We start from the raw sequence: 21,376 nt of genomic DNA on the forward strand, positions 1-21,376 counted from the left end.
CTGCTACAGAAATTTTCAACCAGGCCACAGCTGTCAGATTCTAGTCTCTTCATACAACTCAGGCAGCAGAAAGAATTAAAATTGGCCCAGAGAATCTGTTCCAAAATGTACAATGCAATATGTTATAGTACGTCATCCAACATTTAATACATAATGTATCATTGTCTAAATGCATTATCTGCAGTAATCTGCAGTATCTCCACCAAATAACTATTTCCCATTTCAGATTTATATTAGTGGGCCACTTCTATTTTTTTTTTTTTTTGGTAATAGTTCAACAGTATTTTGCTCAAAAAGTAGCAGGAACACTTAAGAGTGTTACTTAGAACAAGTTTTATTTTTGGCATAGGAGTGGCTCTACCTTTGAATTCAACACACACGATTTATATTTCTAATTAGAAATTACATTGTGAAACATTAATCAAATAAGACAGCATTGCTGTGTGTAAACGATACACACACAAACACACAGAGAGTATTTACAGCGTTAGATATTGGTGATAATGGCAAAGTATGTTTGGAAGATCAAACCCTGTTACTTTGTACTGACCTAAACTCAAACTGAAGTCCTTAATACATGATTGCTACAGCTAAGTTTTTATGATTTCCCCTTCTGGATGACAACAGAAACACTGATGTTCTGCACTACCTGCTATCTCAGATTTTATCTGAACTACTGCAAAAATTCACGTCCTACTAGACTGTTTTCTACAGCATTACAAAAGATGAGAATCCATTTGTTTGGGGATTTTGCTGCATGTTTGCCTTCAAAGTATCTTTGTATTGCAGCAAATAATAATGCTCATTGATTCTGCATCATCCCCTCCACCCTTTATTACAGGAAAAGTAGACTTCATTATTTCTGCTAGGGGTGTAAAAATCTCAGGGACATGCTGTGATCTCCTACCAATTATGAGCCATTACAACAGAAGAAAATCATGATGACCTAGCTTTATTTTAGCGAAGGAAAGCCATCTATACAAGAATAAAAAATGTTCATTTTTTTTGCTTGAGCACTGGTTTCCTGATTCCTGTTTTTTTTCCCAACCCATTGAATGTTCAATTCCCATTGTACAATACGCTCAAAATACAGGAAGGATACGATCAGTGGGCTTGATTTCAAAGATGAGAAACTACCACTGAACTAGATCTGACTGAGTTTAAATGGCCCCAGGGCACTTCATCGCCTTGGGATGGATTTACAGATCCAACCATTTAAGCACAAAGATATAGCTTTGAATGTATAAAACCATCCCACAAGCCCTTGCCTGTTATATGATTCAGAGGCATACATGATATTTGTACAGCTGCTGGAAATGCCAGAAACACATTCATTTCAAATAATCTGATTTAAAATCAAACAGCTTTGCAGTCCTTTATTACTAACCTGGCTGTTAAAGTTGGTGAAATGACAACAGAGGTAAAAATCTCCACCATAGCCATTTTACAAAGATCAGCTGCAGATCCTGCAAAAGAAAGTGATCTGTTTTCAATTTAAAGCATGCAAAAGGAAAATTTTTTCTTGGAACTATGGCATAGGAATGAAAAACATCTGAAGATTCTAAATTGTAAGAATTTGCAAAACTAGCAGATTCAATTCATGTAATATGTGAAACAGATCATAAGATTAATAAATAACAAACTAAATAATTACATATTAATAAAAACCAGAAAATAGTAATATGAAATTATGTGTTAACTAAAGGTGAATTTCTCAGTCATGGCCATGAGCTGAAAAGTTGCTTTTTATAAAAAAAATCATTTGACTCTAAATTGGAATTAAAATGTACCCATAAATCAATTAAAATTTAATGTCACACAGGGTTAGAACATTGTTTCAGTGCTACATTTCTATTTGGAAACTTAATTTTATGCTTTTTCATATTTCCATGTGTATGCAATGTATATTCATCACATTACAGTGTTAAGAGCAGTGGTGCATAAAACAGTGTCATGTTACATAATGGATTATGCACTTCTGGTGATCAGCAAGCAGAATGATTCTCCAGGCCTGCAGTCTGCTGAAGGGGTCTGTTCTGAACCATGCAACAGGGGTTTAATACATTTTACATAAGATTTATCACATAAAATACAGCATCAATCCTTTAATTAAGGATTGGAAGCCATAATTCTTGGCCAATCAGATACTCCAAATGTACTAGACCATAGGTATCTTCTTTTTCACACCCCCTAACTCCGTGAATTTTGAATTCTTTCTTCCAAATGGTTCAGCTTCCAGAGTAGGGATAAAGAACAGCCAGGTAGGCAAATGGTAAGGGTACTCTGGAGATACAGTATGTCAAGTTGGAAAGGACCCATAAGAATCATCAAGTCCAATTTCCAGCTCTTCACAAGACTACCTAAAGCTAAACCATATGACCAAGACCATCACCCAGGTGCTCCTTGAACTCTGACAGGCTTGGTGCCGTGACCACTTCCCTGAGGAACTTGTTCCAGTGACTGACCAGCCCCTCAGTGAAGAACTTTTTCCTGATGTCCAACCTGAACTTCCCCTGATGCACCTTCATTCCATTTCCTTGTGTCCCATCGCTGACCACCAGACAGATCAGCAGCTCCCGCTCTGCTGCCCCACTTCAGGAAGTTGGAGACAGTGATGAGGTCACCCCTCAGCCTTCTCTTCTCCAAGCTGAACAAACCAAGTGACCTCAGCCATTCCTCAATAAGGCTTGCTCTGGAGACCTTTCACTATCTTGGTTGCTCTCCTCTGGACACAATCTAATGGTTTGATGTCCTTCTTACATTGAGGCACCCAAAACTGCACACAGAACTCAAGATGCAGTGTAGAGTGGGACGTTCACCTCCACTGACCAGCTAACTAGGCTGTGCTTGATAAACCCCAGGACACAACTGACCCCTTTGACTAAGAGACTGAGGAGATGGACTTAACATCTCTTCTTTCTCCATGGTTTTCTATGACAAACTGCCTCCTCTGAATCCCAGACAGACTCTGTTTTACCCATTAACTACATCAAGTGCAGATCCACAGCTGATTATTGAGATGGCTATGCTTAATTGCAGGTTTAGCCTCAAATACCTATCTTGTCTTCCTGTTCGAATGATGTGTCAAAGTGATTCAACACAACACAAAAAAAGACACACTGATATAAAAAGAAAGGATGTTTCAGCAAAGGTCAGGTAAATATCTTCTTAGTGACTGTGAGAAAAAAAATAATACACTTAAGCATTCAGTTCATCACAATACATATGTCCTACACATATTCTTAATGAAACAATGTAAACTCATAAAATACAAAAGAACTATCAAAATAGATTTTTTCTGAGATATGATTTTTAGATATATGCTATTTAAAATATTTTAAAAGAAAATAACTATATCCTCCTGGTTGATTTTGCCACAATTATAAATCAATAATAAATATTGAAATAAATGGCTTGCTGTATGCAGTTAGGTGGAGCTGAATTATAATTGAAAAATATTATGCTGTACACTGGTAAAGACTATTGAACTAGGAAATATTCAAAAAGAGAAAAAACCCTATGAAAGAACTGTGGGAAATCCAGCTGTAGTAAGTTGAAGCTGGAACTCTAAGTTCCTCCCAATATTGTCATGCATTAGAAGAGGTCTTCTGCTATCAGTTGCTGCTACCATAACAAAAATGCAAACTGCTTAAATTAGACTATTAAATATCATTATAAAACACATATTAAATGCAGTTTCCTACACTAACTCTGATGAAATGTTTTAGCATAATTCACAAAGTTTTTATGGTCTTAAAATATTATCTCATAGCTGAAATCCTGAAATTAAAAAATTATTGTAGTCCAGAATGATTTTTTTAATAATATTTGGGAATATTGAATATTTGAATGTTTTTAATCCTTGCTTCATCACACCTTCTAATATTACATGTTTTGAATAATTTTCAAAAGACACTATTTTTCATCAGATTTGTCCTCCAGTATTATTTGAACCTACAATGAAATATGATAATCTTTTTATTGTAGTTACACAGAAGCGAGTGTTTTGTAGACAGTCCTGTGATAGCTTTGCCTCAGCTCCAAGCTCTTTGGACAGATGGACATAAGCAAGTGCTGCTCAGAAGGCTGTGTAGCTTTATTAATGCTACACTGTCCACGCAGCAGGACTCGCTATATTAGCTCAAGCATTGTGCCTTCTGCTGGAGAGGGCTGCTGGCCAGCTCGATGGAAACCCAGGTAAACTGAACACAAGTCTCTGAATAAGGTTTTACAGGCATGCCCAGTGTTACAAATATGCAAGCTTTGCTGCAGGTTCTATAAGCATGTTTTAAAATTCTACAGTTGGGTGTCTTCTACAGCAAGGCAGCCATCACTTGAGCACAACTACTATTCAAACAACAGGGTATATATTAGAATTCTAGATCTGTACATCTCCTTGCAGAGACAGTACTTAAATGCAGTTGCTAATTATAAGGAATGTCAAACATGACATGAATACTTAAGTCATTTTAAAAATGAAACATTAAAATGAATAATATTGGGGGGGGGGAGGAGAAAAAACGCATGATCCTTTCAAAAGGAAAATTCAAAACACTTTATAAAAAGCATGCCATCACATCTAGAAAGCACTTTTTACTTGCCTGTAAATTGTATGCTTCCAATATAACTTAAAGACAACCCTGTCAGCATCACCAAATAAAAAAAAAACAATTCTTCCAAGGAGTAGTTTGGTAGGAGAGATCTCAGTCTTGGACTGCCAGCTCAGTTTGTATTTTTTTCTTTAAGTGGCTAAATTCATCAGATTAACAAATATTTGAGCACTTTATACTGATTTTTACATTTCCAACTTATATGGCAAATTTGCAATGTTTTCCTGTGAAAAACACTTTTTTTGCCCTCCACAGAATTAAGTTTGAATGTTCATTACAAAGAATGAGTTGGGTTTCAAAACAAATTGTAACAATGCATGATTCTTGTAATGTATATTTTTTAAACTAAAGGTATCTGGCAAAATAAAAGTTAGAATCTGTAAGCAGCATAATCACAGAAACCCTTCTGGAGTAAAAAACTATCAGAGCCAGAAAGGAAATTTTTTTAAGACAACAATACATCTGAAGCACTAAATTCTAGATATTCCCTCTATACGTAGTTTGTATCTATACCTATTATTTAACTACCACAGAGCACTAGAGTGTATTAGAACATTGATATTGTTATACTATTATACTGTTTACCGGCAATTTCAAAGGCAGACAGAATACATCATTTAAACTTCTCTTCCACAGTAGAATTCATGCCTTAGTTGTCTACTCTAGTAGACTACTGTAATATTCACACTTCTGAGATTATCAGAATTGTTGTCCACTAAATCCAAGCCAAGGACAGATAAAGAGATAGGGAGGTATGTAGGAAGGTAGGCAGGCAGGTTTTTACCTTGAACAACAAAATTGACAGCCTGCCTCTCCGCTTGAGTACGTAGTTTGTAATCCTGTGCGTTGATATTAGCCAGTGGTCTTTTACGTCCCATTATGGAAACCACATAACCTTGTAGGATTTAAATAGAAATTAGCATTCTTAGAGTGATTAGCATTACATTTCAGAAATTCCTTTTAAAATAATATTTGTAGGTTTTGTAATGATAATTTTTGTAATGATACGCTGCCTGAGTCAATTTAATATTTTGCCTTCTGAAAATAGTCAGAGCTTCTCTTATTTAAACCTTAAATGTTTATTGTATATTTGATCTAAGAATTATTTCATTCAGAGAATTGGTATATGTTACACAAGGAAAACTTCTGTTCATTAAAGCTGTATTTTCATTAGGAATGTCTAATGATACACCATCAAACTCTCTCTCTGTGGGAGATCCAACTATAAATACCTAGCAGAATTAGCTATCTATTAGTAGCCATAATTAGAGCTTTCCATGCAATGAATAGTTTGCTTGGGAATAGCAGAGAAAAATCAATTTGTAGAGTAATTAAATCATTAATGAATATTTCCCAAAATTATCAAATAGTTTTGGGGAAACCCTCCAAAGTGATATCTTTCTTTTTCCATTTTCTTTATGTGGTATTTTCATGTTCCTTTCACAGGCAAACTTCCTTAACTCTAGTGTGGTGGGCTTTTTTAGTTTAAAAGAAGCACACGAAAACACAGTTAAAGCTTTATGTTAGGCCTAATGATGTATTTTGCCAAAACAACTATTTCGAAGGGCAAGTGAGAGGAGTTGAGAGAGAAAAAGAGATGTGAGGATCCTCTTGTCAAAATAACACACACAAAACTTCATCTAAGCTTATCTTCAAAACTAAACTTCTTTTCTTATTTTAAGAAAAATGAAAAATCATCCATGTTAAAAATAAATCTTTACAAAATCTTTCCTTATACTTCTGATCACCTTGACTATCCATGAATTTTCATTAGATACCACGGAAGTCGAAAATGTCATAGAGTTTCACCTCCTCTTTGGCAACCAGGATATTCAAGCACATGTGGTAAGGAGGCTCTTGAGCCACAAAGTTATGACCTTACTATGGGCAACACATACACACTTATGTGCAGAGGATGAAGATGGTTCTGCTGAATTAATACAGCTTTCTGTGATTTATTGTAATTCCAGGAGCCAGAAGTACCAGTTTAGAAACAAGGCACTGAATTATCTGGAGGTTAGGATATTATTTGGCAAATCAGTTTTTCCAATTTAACTGAGATTTTCCATGAAGTATCTAGAGATGGGAATCTTAAAACAATAGATTCTTAGGGAGAGACAGTTTTACTGTAATTTCCTTATTCCTGTGGGGTGTCTCCACAACAGAATCACCCTTGCAATACTGATAGATGATTAGATTCCCCAAACAAATACCATCTTTCATATAATAGTGGCAAAGGATGCTTCTGTGTTCAAAGATTAATCTGCAAATACATATTTGAATGAGGTCTCAATATAATCTTTTAAATATGTTGATAATGTCATCAAAAAACTGCAACAATAAAATAACACATATATTAATACACTAACAAAAATATCTTTTTTTGTTATGATACATGTACTTATCATATGATATATGCTTATCATGTCTACATGGAGTATCAGGCGTTTACAACACCTAAATAAAACAACATTTATAACACTTCAATGATATTTGTCATGGTGTTGTGAACAGGTGGGTGCTGCTCACCTTTGAACTTCAGATAAGTAAAGTTACCTTATAATGAGCTCACTAGGTTGGAATGTTTTTATTGGAAAGTTGGAATCTAAGGTAGATTAACATGTTGACCTGCTGCAGAGTTTTTGAGCTTGTACAATCAAAACAGATTGTTCCTCTACTGCTAACAGTTAAAATAAATGGTTAATAGATGAGAGAGGAGCAGTGAGTACTAATTAGACAAGTGTGTTTCAATGACAATCAAGGACAATAGTTATGACACTCTTGTCTACTAAACTCATAAACCAGATTTTTGATAACAGAGGTCTGGTTACTGAAATTCATTCATCTTTAAGAAAAGAAGGCTACGTTATTTTAAATAGATCAGAAATGCACAATAAATGTGTAATATTTTACTAGATATGCAATGTGAGGCTTAATTACAGCTAAAAATAGATTTTAAAGAATTTAACTTTTCTTTAGTAATATTAATGAACAAAGGAATGCAATTGTGTGATACAATGCCAGTTCATGCTTCTGGTAGATTTTTAAGCCCTACAAAGTACAAAAAAGGAATACTATTAATTTTCGTGATTGGATGTTTCTATCATGACACTCATCCATACAATGATGGGTAATATTATATTGCAAATTTACTATTTATTTCTACAAAATGTCTTAGTACTGTATACCTTATTAAGAAACAAAAGAAAGCTATTTTGACAGTTCTGCTAATTAGCCTTTAAAAGACAATATTTCAAACAGCTCCATTTTCTCTCCTCAAATTACTGCACTCCTAGGATTCACTAAATGTAAATGAATATGTAGACTAACAACAAATTTGATGCAAGAAGAGTTTGCAGCTGCTGAATCCAAGAAGCACTCTGCATACATCTGTCATCACAGATACCACCTGAACTTCGAGAACATACATTCTGACTGATGCAAAGAAAAAACACAGCTTAAAAAATCGGCTCTGTAAATTGGCTCTTTGACTAAATGGCTGAACTTCCATGGTCCAGCAGCCATGTACAATATTTATTAAGTAAAAGATTCCCTGGGCTTTTTTGTGTTGGAGTACATTATATGTCAAAATGATGCAGTATAACTTGACATTAAGTAGGGTTCACTCTGAGAACAAACGTCTTACTCTGTTAGCATCTTTCTGAGAAAAGGCAGACAGATTTAACTAGCTTCTCTTAGGGTTAAAAAACAACAAAAAAATCTAATTCACCAAGAAATTATATTTGGTCTTTTGTCTTGTCCTATAACTATCAGAATTTGAGTCAAGCTGAGTCTTTGTCTTCACCACTGTCACGCAGTGCTGACCAGTAAACAAAAATATTCTTGCAGACTTTGTATTACCTTTTTTTCGGCATTGTTCAATGGTTTTCTTTGTAAATTCATGTAATTTCTTGTATTTTTGCATAAAACTCTCTATAAATTGACTGGCTTGAAGGGGAGTAATTCCCAAGCAGTCAGCAAGACGTTCTTTACCTGGTGGTAAAGAAATTATCTTTATTATGCAATAAAGCAGTACAGAAATCCACTACATACAACAGCACTGTTAGATTCACAATTAGTGGAATTAGTCAAATTTACTTATCTCTATCTGATATACTATAATCATATTTTAACAAAGCAAATGTTTAACTTTGAGCTTGAATGTTTTACCAAAGTTACTGGATTAAGAATATATTTAATAAGAAGTAATTAAGAAATTCCTAGTTATAATTTGTACCTATAATGGGGTTGAAATCTCTTTTGCTCACAGAATAACTTTGTTGTTTTAAGTATCATATTACTAGTTCAGTGCTGAAATCTGCAAACTTTGAGGAGCAGATAAAGAATTTGAAAATCATTTTAAACAAACACAAAGATCTAAAAGAATGAAGATCTAAAAAAGGATGGAGATGGAGCTGGTTGAGTTTAGCTAGAAGCTTTGGATTTGGTGTAGAAGTCACAGCAAAACCTAACTGCTGAAGTAATCAGCCCAAGTAGCCTGATTTTAGAAAGGCCGTTAAGGAGTCTGAGCCCCACAGATTTCAAACAATCTTAGGCTCCTCAATGTCTGTAAAAATCTGGGTCCAAGTTGTGAGATAAAAGCGTTGGAAAAAATAATAAAAAAAAAAAAAAAACAGAAAAAGTGTTTCAACAGAGAGAAAGAAGTAACAGCTTTTAGATAGGATATCAGTACACAACATATATTATGTTGGATCTAAGATAATTTTAAAGATAAGGTAGAAAGAAGCTGAAGAGAGTTTTCTGGAGTGTCAAAATATAAGCTGAGCTGAAGTTTAAACACATTTATAAATCAAACGGATCCAGTAAAAATAAAACTTATATCAACATTAGTCATATGAGGTTTGAAAAAGATATATTTATGTCAGCTGCACAGCCACACAAAACCAGCCCTGTGCCTGCAAATAACATAAACCAAGAAGCAATATCTAAAGGCACCAAAGGCATAGAATAGTTATTGTCACAGTAATACTGTCAAGAAAAATTATCTAGCATTTTTGAAAGGGAGATTTCAGCCACCTAAATGCCATCACTGTCAGTCTGATGTGCATTTCAGAACTACTCTGTAGCATTTTTTTCTCAGTCGTGCCAGGATCTGCATTGAGCTGCACAACTCTGGACAAGGTGCTAGAAGAAGAAATTCACAAGACATCCACAATGACTCTTGCTGAGCTATTACAGACCTGTACTTTCATTTGACATCTAATTAATTTGGGTTTTCTTCCTGGGTCACCAAATGACAAATCTATCTGCTAAAGCACATACTGTTAAAGGCTAGGAAACTGCTGTGGCTTCCTTAGAGAACTGCAACATCTAAGTTTGTCCATGTTATCCATTTAAAGAACTACTGATATACAGGACAAAGTATTGCATAAAATGGTAGGAAAATTAAGCCGCAATATCAACAAAGAAGTCTGAAAGTTTCCAAGGAAATGCAGTTCCTGGGAAGCAAAATGAGGGGGAAAAGTACAGCCATGGAATGGTGTCAGATCACGTTCCACAATGCAGGAGCATAGGCCATGCAAAGCAATGCTCAGGAGCGGACTAAAGCCTCCCTGAGCACTCTCCTTGAGTTATCCATGCCAGGGGAATTGTTAGCAGCAGCCTATGAGTTTTAGTGTTCTCCATTCTGTAATATCATCTTTCAAAACTGAAAATACCATTAGTTTCTCTGCTTTTCATTTAAACACTTTGACATCCCTCTGTGTCAATTCAGGGCTTGAATATACTGCCACTGAATGGAATTTCTTACTTTACAGATGTTTAAGTTGTCTGTTCTTTAGTTTTACAAGATGACTGAGGCAGTAGCAAGTGAAGTGAATTGCTCCAAACCAAGCAAAAGACTGCAATACTGTCATTCCTCTCAATATTTGGTGTATTTATTAAAATACCAACTCTTAGCTAACTATATACTATTTTCTACCCTCCAGGATTATAGAAAAAGTCCTTCAAAATATGAATCAGGTGTAACCTAAAGCCAAGAAAACAAAAAGAAAAAAAGATTACTATTTACTACAAGATTTTCATTAACTCCTATAAGCTTAATACCGGCAAGCTCCTCAGGGAATGCTTCTGTATTTTCCAGTCCCAGAAGTGAAATAAGTATTATTCATACTCTTCACTTCTATCAAAATGTCTCCTTAATGAAAAGTTAGCCATCTTTTGAAGGGAGACGAACGGTGGGTGGAATTTAGTCCATCAGTTTCAGATATCTAACAATTATTTTATGTCAGCCCAGTTTCAATCTGAATAGTTTTATGATATTGCTCCATGCTATGTCTTAATTAGAATCTGATCACACTGTTAATGAACTGAAGCATCTTATTATCTTTCAGGTGCTTCAAATAACCTCATTTGCGAAAGACAGAGACAAAGCAAAAACAAGCAAATGAAGATATTTAAATCAAGCACTGCTGCACTGAAATATTTAGTGCCTGCTACAGAGCAAGTGAGGGAGCGCCAATAATCCTCTACAGCAAGGCTAGACAGACATAGGCTCTAGCCCCTGTAACAGGCATTTCCTTTTCTACGCTGACTATATACAGAACTACAGGACACTAATCCGGTGGTGATTCAGTCTGAGAACGTCAGATATCTGCCTGTTCCACCCGGAGAGGAGGGAACAGATAGGAAATGTGTAATATTGGCATGGGCCAACGGGCAAGGGGTGCTAGTGCCTGCATTTGGTGAAATAATCTAGTGATGAAAACAGGCTGGAAATGAGAGATTTGATTCCAGTCTCAGCATGGGAAGATCTGAATTTACATTGCAGAGAGCTAGTCCTGGACTTTTTTAATACAAATTTGCAACACAGATGTTTAAAATGCAATACAGCTTAATGTAAAAATGTACATGTATATATATGTATTTATTCTTTTGTGTGTGTATAAGCTACACTCACCACTATACATAAAATAGGTATTCTGGAAAGCTGAAACTGGAGTGTTTTTCTCCCCTTCCTGGTTGAATGCCCTGAACAAGAAATTGAATGGCCTTGGCCAACTCTGCCTTTGGTGTTGGTTTTGGACAATCGATGACCAACTGCAAGAGATGGTTTAGAAAGCATTTGTACCCAGGAATCCATGACATAGTTTTAAGTGCTTCCAAGTTAAATAAAGCCTGCAACCTAGGGCTTTGATATGCTAAATGAGTTCTCCAAGTACTCATCTTCTCTAGAGCTTTTGGACTTCTCCAGAAGACCTACATGAAGTTTAGCTGGTTGTTCACTAAAACGAATTCACAAGAGCTTGTAGGCTGATGATACGTATCTGTCTTCCCAGAAAAGGTAATTCTAAACACACAGGAAGCATAAGAAGAATTTGGCATCATTTAAGAAACGAAAGGCAGTTTTAGAAAATATGCAGATTGCCTTGGTCCTAGACAAATCAAGGCAGGACTTAGAATGAGTGACAATGTGGATTTTTTTGCATGTTTTCTGCAGTTGTGAAGAAACAGCAGCAAACGCTAAGATCTAACACTTTCATACTGTGAGCATGACTGAGCACTGGCACAGGTTGCCCAGGGAGGTTGTGGAGTCTCCATTTTGAAGACATTCAAAAGCCATCTGGACACAGTCCTGGGCAACCAGCTCTAGACATCCCTGCTTGAGCAGGGGGGCTGGATCTGATGACCTCCAGAGGTGCCTTCCAACCTCAGTCATTCTGTGATTCTATAAGTGTGTTTTGAAACAATACTGGAGTTCTTTATAATTTTATTGCAGTTATTCTCACCTCTGTCTACATACTGGCAGAATCCAAAGTCCACTCAAAATTAAACTCATTTTAGCTAAAAACAAATGCTTCAGTTACACAGCAGGAAATAAATACAAAATCAGAGTAATCTTTGTATATGGCAATGTGGCTGCATTAATTTGATAATTTTGATACTGAGTAGATCATTTCATAATGCTTGATGAAAATAAAAATGCAATACTCTGACAAACTTTCATTAATCTTTAGAAGTTCAGTCTATTTATGTTATGTATAAAGTGAGAATCTACTATAACTGTGCTTTTTCTAAAAATGCCTACCTGCTCCATAAACCACTGAGTAAACTATACGCTTTGCTTGCTCTCTGTCAGTGTGTTTCACTTCTTCACTTGGAATCCCCTTCCTAAACAAGCAAACAAAAATCAAATTAGTTTTAACTGAAATGTATAACTTTTTATCCCCTCAGAAAATGTATTTAAAGTCAGTAGCCATTTAATAACTACAGACTTGTAAGATACGAGCAGAAGCACTTAGAAGGGAAGAAGGGATGTTGTCTTCATCCAGGAATACAAAACTTCTTTATAAATTTTAGTAGTGATAGCCCATAGTAAATTAAACTCTTTATTTTAGTCTTCATCTTCTCCTTTCCCTTTCTTTTCAATCAAATTCTTGGCTACGAAAAATCCTACTACCTTATTATTTAGTTCTTTAGGTTGAAGAGAATTCAGTACTGACCCATGAGAAAAATTAAATCTTTCCAGCAACAGCATTTCTTCAAGACATGACATATATAGAGACTCAAAGCATAAGTCTGACCTAAAGCTTATTTAAACAAAGGTTGTATCAGGGCTTCACTAACAGGAATATCCAACCTTTTATCAGGAATGATGACTGATAAAAGCATGCACTGAATCTCTCCATATGTCTTACACAGCTCCACGATGAAGATGCTTCATAAAACAGCAGCACTAGCTGTTTCTTAACTAGAGAGTGTAGCCAATTTACTACCAGCAAAGTATCATCCTTCCCAGTTTCCATTCACTCACCAGCTGATGTAAAACAGTCCTATGAAAGGGCTAATAGATCTAGCAATCTGCAAATCAAAAGCTAGGACTCTGCAACTGGGTACATGCCACCTATGGTTCTCCTTACCCAAAGCTTCAAAAAGAATACTGACGTTACCAACAACTGAAAACACTGAAGATTTTTGATTCTTTGGTTTAAATGGAAGTGCATTGGGGAGAATCTAGATTATCTACTCATGCTCTGAAAACAAATACCTACACAAATTTTACACAACATAGCAATTCATCTTTATCAGAGACACTTGCTGACATATGCACCATTTGTTAATGTCTCCTCATGAGTCTGCTCATGATGATTTGTTTACATTTTTAAAAGTAAAGTTTGCTATGCTTTGTTATGAAAGTTTTTTGCCATGAAAGATGCTTTGTTGTGGAAGTTTTAGCTGACAACCTTTAAGAAAATGGCATATTTCTGTGTATCTTCTCAAAGAAGAGTCTTCCACCATTATTGTGATATTCACACACCTAGAAAACCAGCAGAGCCACAAATTTTTGCTTGGCCCATACATTGGTTTTAGTCAAGCCTATGCACAGTGCTGGTATAATTAGGCCCTCTGAATGATAAACAGGTAGATAAAGAGTGCAATCAGATTTAAGCAAATCCTTACAGCAGTACAGATTTTTTGAAGAGAAAAAATAAAAGTGAATATGATTGCAAACCTTCACTGAGCAAAAAGTCTTCAGTTTGGAGAAGCACGCGTTGTTCCTTTGAATGCTACTAATTGCTCATAGATAAAATGGACTTTCCACTGCTCATTTTAGGCTGAGAAAGATGAAGAACCGGATAATCTAATACATCATGTTTTCCAGCTGTAACAAAGACTATTCCCACTTAAGTCAACCATGTTGGTAGTTGGAGACACTTATAATTTACCTTCGTAGTTATGGTCAAAAGTTCACAGCTCTTTTGAATAAAGTAGGTTGGGACTCCCAAATGTACCTGAGTAAGAGGACAAAGTGGCAATCAAAGCTAATAAGAGCAGAATTAGGAAACTAGACATCATTAAGGATTTCCTGAAGCAACCTCTGGCAGAAAGTCCACAGGAATTTCCTGTAGAACCTGGCAAAAAGTTACATATAAACTTGAGAAAGCATCTATCCACAACCAGGAGGGAAAATAGAATCTGATAAGAGAGTAGATCTTACCTAAGGACCTTTCTGAGACAAAGAATCAAGACTGAAAATGCTGAAACTAGGGAAATAATACAAAAATGTAATACTGCTTTCCTAATACTGCATAATTCGAACTAGAGACCTGGAGAAGGCAAGAGATAGGAATACAGTAAGAGTTTATTTGCAGAGTTACTTAAGTCTGAGGCTAGAGATAACTGAGAGGGAAGGAGTCAGCAGGGGGTATGTTAGCTGCTCACTTCCCTGAAAAAGAAGGGCTATAGTAGAAAGAAAACAGTGGGTAAGAAGTCATGGAGATTTGTAGAGGAACACCCCTACTCATCAGATCATGGTACTGAGGAAGACACAAAACGAGAGTGTTGCTGGGAGGGACTGGTGGTTTGAGAGAAGCTTTAACAGTGAAAGAGGACGCTAGAACTTGATTACGTGCACAGTGAGACCCACTGCTAGGATTCTAAGGATGATTTTGCATTATCCGAGCTCCCACTTGAAAGATCTGACTGGGAAAAACAGAAAAAGACTTATTGCTGTAATCACGATAGGCAGTGTCAAGAGGAGGATCCTATGTTTCCATTGTAAGCAATCACAACAAAACCTTGTGTTACACAGTTATTGGTGCAGATGTACATGCATCATGCGATCATGGCAATCACGACAGTCACTTAGCATTTCCTGATCTTTGGTTAGTCATGAAATACAAGAGAATCAATTAAAATTTCAGAGTTTTATGTAAAATATTTTGTAATATAATGCTAAAACCAAAGTAGTCAGTCAACACCTCCTAGTGTGTCAGAGTGGGAAATGGGAGGACTTGGCAGAGAGGCATTACACCTAGCACTCTGTACATTTGTAAATTTATGTACCACGTTTAAGAATCCAGAATAATAAAGTATGAAATTGCCATATAAATCAAAAGTGCTTGAGCAAACAAGTCATTAATCAAAATTATCCCTTTTTTTTCTAATAATGAAAATGTGTTTTTTTTTCTGTTTGTATTGACAATGATTGGTTTCTACTTAGGATGCTTAATTCCTTCTGTAATAGAGTGGTGGCATCCCTGCAGTGTGAGGTGAAGACTATTTATTCCTTTGGATAACAAAATGGTGGGGGCTTTTCTGGGGGCTTCTAATTCTTAGAAACACAGCAGCTACATTACAAATGCCCAGTGGACTTTCTTCTTCAGCCTGTTTCTTCTACAAGCAAATTTATATTTGTGGTAATTTATTTGCTTTAATGGGTACTGTGAGAACCTATTTGAAGTTAAAACTTTCATTTTGGCTTTGGACTCATCATGGAATACCATGATATTGAAAAGGAGACCTTGTCATCTGTTTACTTGTGTAAGAAAAAATGCTGAGCGTTGAATTGTAGTATAATGTAAAACAGATCTATAGTGGCGATGGATTGTTTTTGAATAAACTTGAATCTGAAAAGGAAGATGACTGGGCATAAAAGCCTTAGCTGCTGGGCCCCAGCAGTGACACGGATGCAGACTTCAGCTCACCCAGTACTGCATGTACGCCTGGAGGGACAGGAAGAACATTAATGCAATGTAATAGAAATTGATGCAGAAAATAAAACTCAAGAGAAGAAAGAATTTGGTGCAGGTTTTGTTGTGGAAATAGCACAATTTCTGAAGTCGTGCAGGAAATATATATGCAGTTATTAGTTCTAGCATGAAACCTATTTTTCCATTTTATCACGTCCTTTTCATTACTCTCTCTCAAATACACTATTTGTTCAAGTTTGTAATCAGTATTATCATCATCATCTTCAAATTCCTCCTGATCTGCATCTCCAAATGTGCAGTATTTCACCTCCTACATTCCTGTCCTTGCCTGCATACTTGTCTCAGTTTATTTCCACATAGCTGATCTGTTTGTCCTTCATCTTTCTTCATTTAGTACTGCTTTACAAGTACTTTGCTTTATAGTACTTTGATACATATATATTAGGTGGAATAAAGAACAGACTTCAGTGCCAAAAAACATGTTCAGGTTAATAGATCTCATTATTCTTGGAAGAGTTTGCAGAGCTAAACAACCTGAAAAGGTCCATCAGGACAGCAGAACAACTTACAGCTGAAAACTGTAGAAAATCTAACAAACATAGTGAGAGTAGAGATATACAAACTCTTCAAAGAGGTGGTTCTACTAAAAACTGGGCTGTATGTCTGGAAGGGAATAGCTGCCTAATTCTTTGAGTGAAAAAAAAGGAGAAAAAATTACTAGCAAAACAGTGAAGAAGGATAACATCAAGTTATTAGTAAGAAACATACAGTGCAGATATGAAACTTAACGGGTGCATGGAACTTATTAATTTTACAGAGATAATATCTTGAATATTTTCTGCAATTTCTAAAAAAATCACTATATGTTTTCATATATTACTGGGGTCTAATGGACACCTCAAAGAGTTCCTGCTGAATTAAGTCTTAAGTCCTTAAAACATATGAATACCAAGTTTCTTTATACCCAAGAAAGAACAGCAATCGTATTTGTAATTTTAAAAAGCTTAACTAGAATTACACATTTAATACAGAGTAGAGATCTGGATGGACATATTTTTAACCTGTACAGAATAATAAAAAGAAAGAATTAATGCCAATTTTAGTGAACAGAATGAGCACACACAGCATAAAGTATACAAACACAAAAAAATCAAAGCGGCCACAGGGCATAAAGTTTGAGCAATGCCACAATAAAACTTTGAGAACAGGTAGATTTGGAGAAATGGAAGGAAATTAGTTTTAAAAGAATGCGATAAGACATTTCTGGGAAATGTATGGTGACGGAAGTCGTCTGTTTATGTACCGGAAAAGGCAGAACAAACTTTCAAACAATATCTGGCAGACATGCGTTGCCTTGATCTGCATTACATTACAGCCAAGCTAAGCTCAGTCGTAATAGCCACAAATCTCTTGGCTGCTTTCCTGCATCTGCCAATTAATCCAAGTCCTAGCTGTGAGTTGTTGATGTGGGAAACGAGATGGAGTGCCATTAAATTCATTTTATACATGGTCATTAATGTCCAATAAATGAGTGAATATATGAGTGAACACACATTCGTTCATCTGACTTTTTACAGCCATTTTTAATTTCATCAGTGAACTATACAAATCTCTCATTTTTAATCACCTCTTGCTATTAAATAGCAGATGAGGGTTGTATATTTTGTAAGTTTGTGCCTGGAACTTTGTGTTGGCATACGAAACTGGTACAATTTACGTCATTAGTGACAACTGCAAGCTTTAGAAAAGCTCAGTTTTACAGAGGTATCATCACGGGATAGATCATGTAGGAGGTAAATTTTGAAAGCTTACTTTTTCAATTACATTGGCCTTATTATACCTAAGGCAAGCGGAATATATACCACAATGTATGTGAGCATCCTAAACATACATAACAGACTGGCTACACATAACCCAGTCCGTTCACTGTTAACGCAATGCATAAGAATAAGCAATATTTTGAAAGCTGCTAGTCCATGACTAAAGGAAAATGCTGACAAGGCTCAGGCATAAGCCGTCTCAGACATTTTTAAGTTAACATGTGGAAACAATCTTGGAACAACTTTTTCCTGGCTAATCTCTGTTACAAAATACAGAAAAGGAAGAGGATGGGAAACAGTTTTCCTGAAGCCACTGTCACACCAAAACGGATCGCTAGTTTTGCCTCACATGTCAGTCAAGAGCCAGGCATAAGGTACATGCAATTACAAATCATCTAGCTATTTTTATCATGTACAGTTTTAATGTATGGTTTGTACAGAATGTCCAGTGAAAACCATGTATATATGCCTTCTATAACTGAGGCATTTATACAACTATGTTCTAAACAAAAAGTAGCTGGATTGTCTTCCTCATAAGAAGAGCACAGAACCATCAGAATGAAAAATAGAATTTGTCTAGGCTGCCTAGAAGAGTGGAAATAAAGTTAAGATACTTTTCTCAGAAAAGGAAAGAAGCATCTTTCTGATGCAGCCTGATTCTGAAATACAGGCTAACATCTTGTCAGAAGGGAAACAGCAGGTGAAACAGCTAACAAAGATAGATGTTTCTGATGTAACCTAAGTATATATAAAGTCATTTTATTCTTTTTTTATCTATGTCACTTCTAAACACTTCTCGTCTGAATCAGATGTTACATCTAATGCTTGTATTCACATTTTTATTGTAACCTGGTTTGATGAAGTGAGATAAAAGGTTACAGAACAATACAAAAACTCCTCACCCAAGGATATGCACCAATAAATCAATCAACAAACTAGGCATCTTCTCCTTATCTAAAGGGTAATCACTCTGGCATCAGGAAAGGCACAGCTGTCTTCCAGTGGCCACTGCACACGTTGGAGAGTCTCTGGCATGGATCTCCCATGTAAATATAGGGGTCGTGTGCTTAAACACTGAGGGTAGAGGGTCACAACTTCCCACTTGTGGAGTTTAAATTTGTGTTTTATTTAGTTAGAGGTTTTCATAAAAGCTTTTAGTTGTGTTCAACTTCTTTGAATGAAAGACTACAGCACTGTCAGCTTGATGTCATCCCTCCTGTACTACAACCAGCTCTGCAACATTTTAGTCACTGCGTCTTTCCCCTCTTTGTATGCCTGCCACCTTACCACATTGCAGTTTAAACTGTTTTATACCTATTTAGCACCAGGAAAAGCGTTATAACCCCTGTGAACTCTTTTGCAGGACTCCAGAAGCACTTTAGGATTTTAAAAGTCCTTCCAGTGATTAATCATAAAATAATTTGAGTAGCCTCTATAGTCTATTGCATGAAGATTTATTTCATTAGTCCTCAACCTCCTTTTAAAGAGCTTTCATGTATTTTACAGAAGATAAAGACACATCTTTGCAGCTTGCTCTGTGGGCCAAAAGTCTTCTGTTGATTTTACTACTCCTGTTTAAAGGAGCGAGGAACCAGATAATTGCAACAAAGTCATGTCATAAATTATAGCTATCATCAGTAACAACTGGTTGAAAGATTTGTTTGGGAGTACAGTGATGCATTATCTTTATTAAGATATTTACCTGCATGTTGATGTCCCACATACTGGCTATTGAAGACATAAATTAGCTAGCATCTATTTTCAGTGCTCTTGACAAAAAAGGTAATTTAGAGATTTTTCTTTAAAAATGCACAATTCTGGACATCTGTCAGAACAGAAAGTCCCTGACATTGATGAAGGTGCTTGAAAGAGCACATTCAATCCTGCAGCCTTCATCGTTTCACTCCTTCACTCCTGCAGGAACAAAAAAAGGTTTTCTTCTCACATTTCTATTCTCTCTTACATAATGAATTACACAGACAAGTGATACTTGTGATTGCTGAAAGAATTAATTTACGAGACGGTCTTCAGGTCTACAAGCACAGAATAAAAGGAAGTCAGGGTAAGTAACTCACAGCTTCAGATGCCAGTATGAACATCAACAGTGATGAGCACCATCACTGAAAGAACAAATAAATGTAATCAGATTAAGGGGTCTATACAAACTGGCATCACATAAATTTGTCAGAGGCCATTTGTATAAAACATTGATGCCAGTGATCAAATGCAAATTACTGCACTTAGAGTTCTTTCTTCACTTGCCACTTATATTTTTCAAGCTTTTCTCTAAGAGGCTTCAAACAGTTAAGAAGGAAAAGAAGCCACTTTGGGAGATAATACAGGTAGCTGTAGCAGAGTATCAAATAAATACCCATCTTGAATCTGTTAGAAGTCTCGTAACGTTATAAAGAAATAGATGGACCTTCAGAGCAGCCTTTAGATATATACTATAAAAGTGAAACAGAAGGAAACAGAGTTCTTCATATATGATCAAAAGATGATGTAACTGCCATCTCAGATATTACATGGAACAAAACATGGAGCTATAGTACTGTTAACAACAACGTACCGTTTGCTCAGGAAGAACAAGCGGGGGAAGAAGGGAGGAGACGTCACACTACATCAAACTGCATCCACATAGTTCAGAAAAAAAATAAGCAGATTTTTAAATATCTTGGTAGGGCAACCAAAAGAGGAAGAAATCAGTCATGCTACATATGAGGGTCTTGGCCAAATGGGTTCTGCAGAGAGGAATGTGATACTTCATATCCCATCTCTTTCAGTCTTCACTAAAAACATCTCTTGCAGCTTAAATTTCTATTATGCCTACGATTACAGTGAACAAAAGGCAAAAGTAAAAGTGAAGAATGAATTGCCTTTGCATTCTTGATTTCATCAAGATTTAGCTTGACGTTGAAAGTTAATTGGGTTAAATGAAATAAATGGAAATATTTTACTAAGGCTCTGGAGTGTGCTTCATAAAATGTAGCATTTTATCAAAGTCACTCTAGAAGGAGATGACTATTTGGAGATAGCTTTTGAAAAACAAGAAAGCCTCTTCATGAAATTAGCAAAGCCAAATCTTATCAGACAACACCACAAAACAATTGAAGACTGTCCAACCTCCTCAGAGCTTGCTTTTTTACTAGTTTTTGTGTTAGTTGCGGTAGTGACAATTCTAAAACTTTACTTTTCATTTATACTAGAATGCTAAGAAACTATTTAATGCGCAGTAAAAATAAGCTTCCAGTGACAAAATGAAGCTGACTGCTTAAACTTGTAGTTAACAACCCAGTTTATTTAAAGCTATTGTTTAGTTCTTCTGAAAACAAAAGCCATTATGCTTCCTGAAGACTTTATTCCCTCTGCCTTATTATCTGCTTGTCTAAACAAATGTCACAGCTGTACTTCTCCAAGGGACTGTAAACTACAAGGTGAAATTTCCATAAGCTGCCATACAGACAGTCTGTCACAGTGCAAAGTAAGACAAGTG

General features: G+C 35.9%; 1 protein-coding gene across 1 annotated transcript in view; it reads right to left on the reverse strand.

The window, feature by feature from the left end:
- Positions 1 to 21,376, reverse strand: part of POLN (DNA polymerase nu) — a 129,269-nt gene that overhangs the window by 47,621 nt on the left and 60,272 nt on the right. Inside the window, exons 18-21 of the mRNA XM_080410934.1 lie at positions 12,658 to 12,740; positions 8,472 to 8,603; positions 5,395 to 5,505; positions 1,388 to 1,466 (exon numbers count right to left, since the gene is read on the reverse strand). Coding sequence (XP_080267060.1) covers positions 1,388 to 1,466; positions 5,395 to 5,505; positions 8,472 to 8,603; positions 12,658 to 12,740 — 405 coding nt within the window. The remainder of the gene's footprint in view (positions 1 to 1,387; positions 1,467 to 5,394; positions 5,506 to 8,471; positions 8,604 to 12,657; positions 12,741 to 21,376) is intronic.

This window comes from Falco punctatus, assembly GCF_963210335.1.
Source record: "Falco punctatus genome assembly, chromosome: 1".
NCBI lineage: Eukaryota > Metazoa > Chordata > Aves > Falconiformes > Falconidae > Falco > Falco punctatus.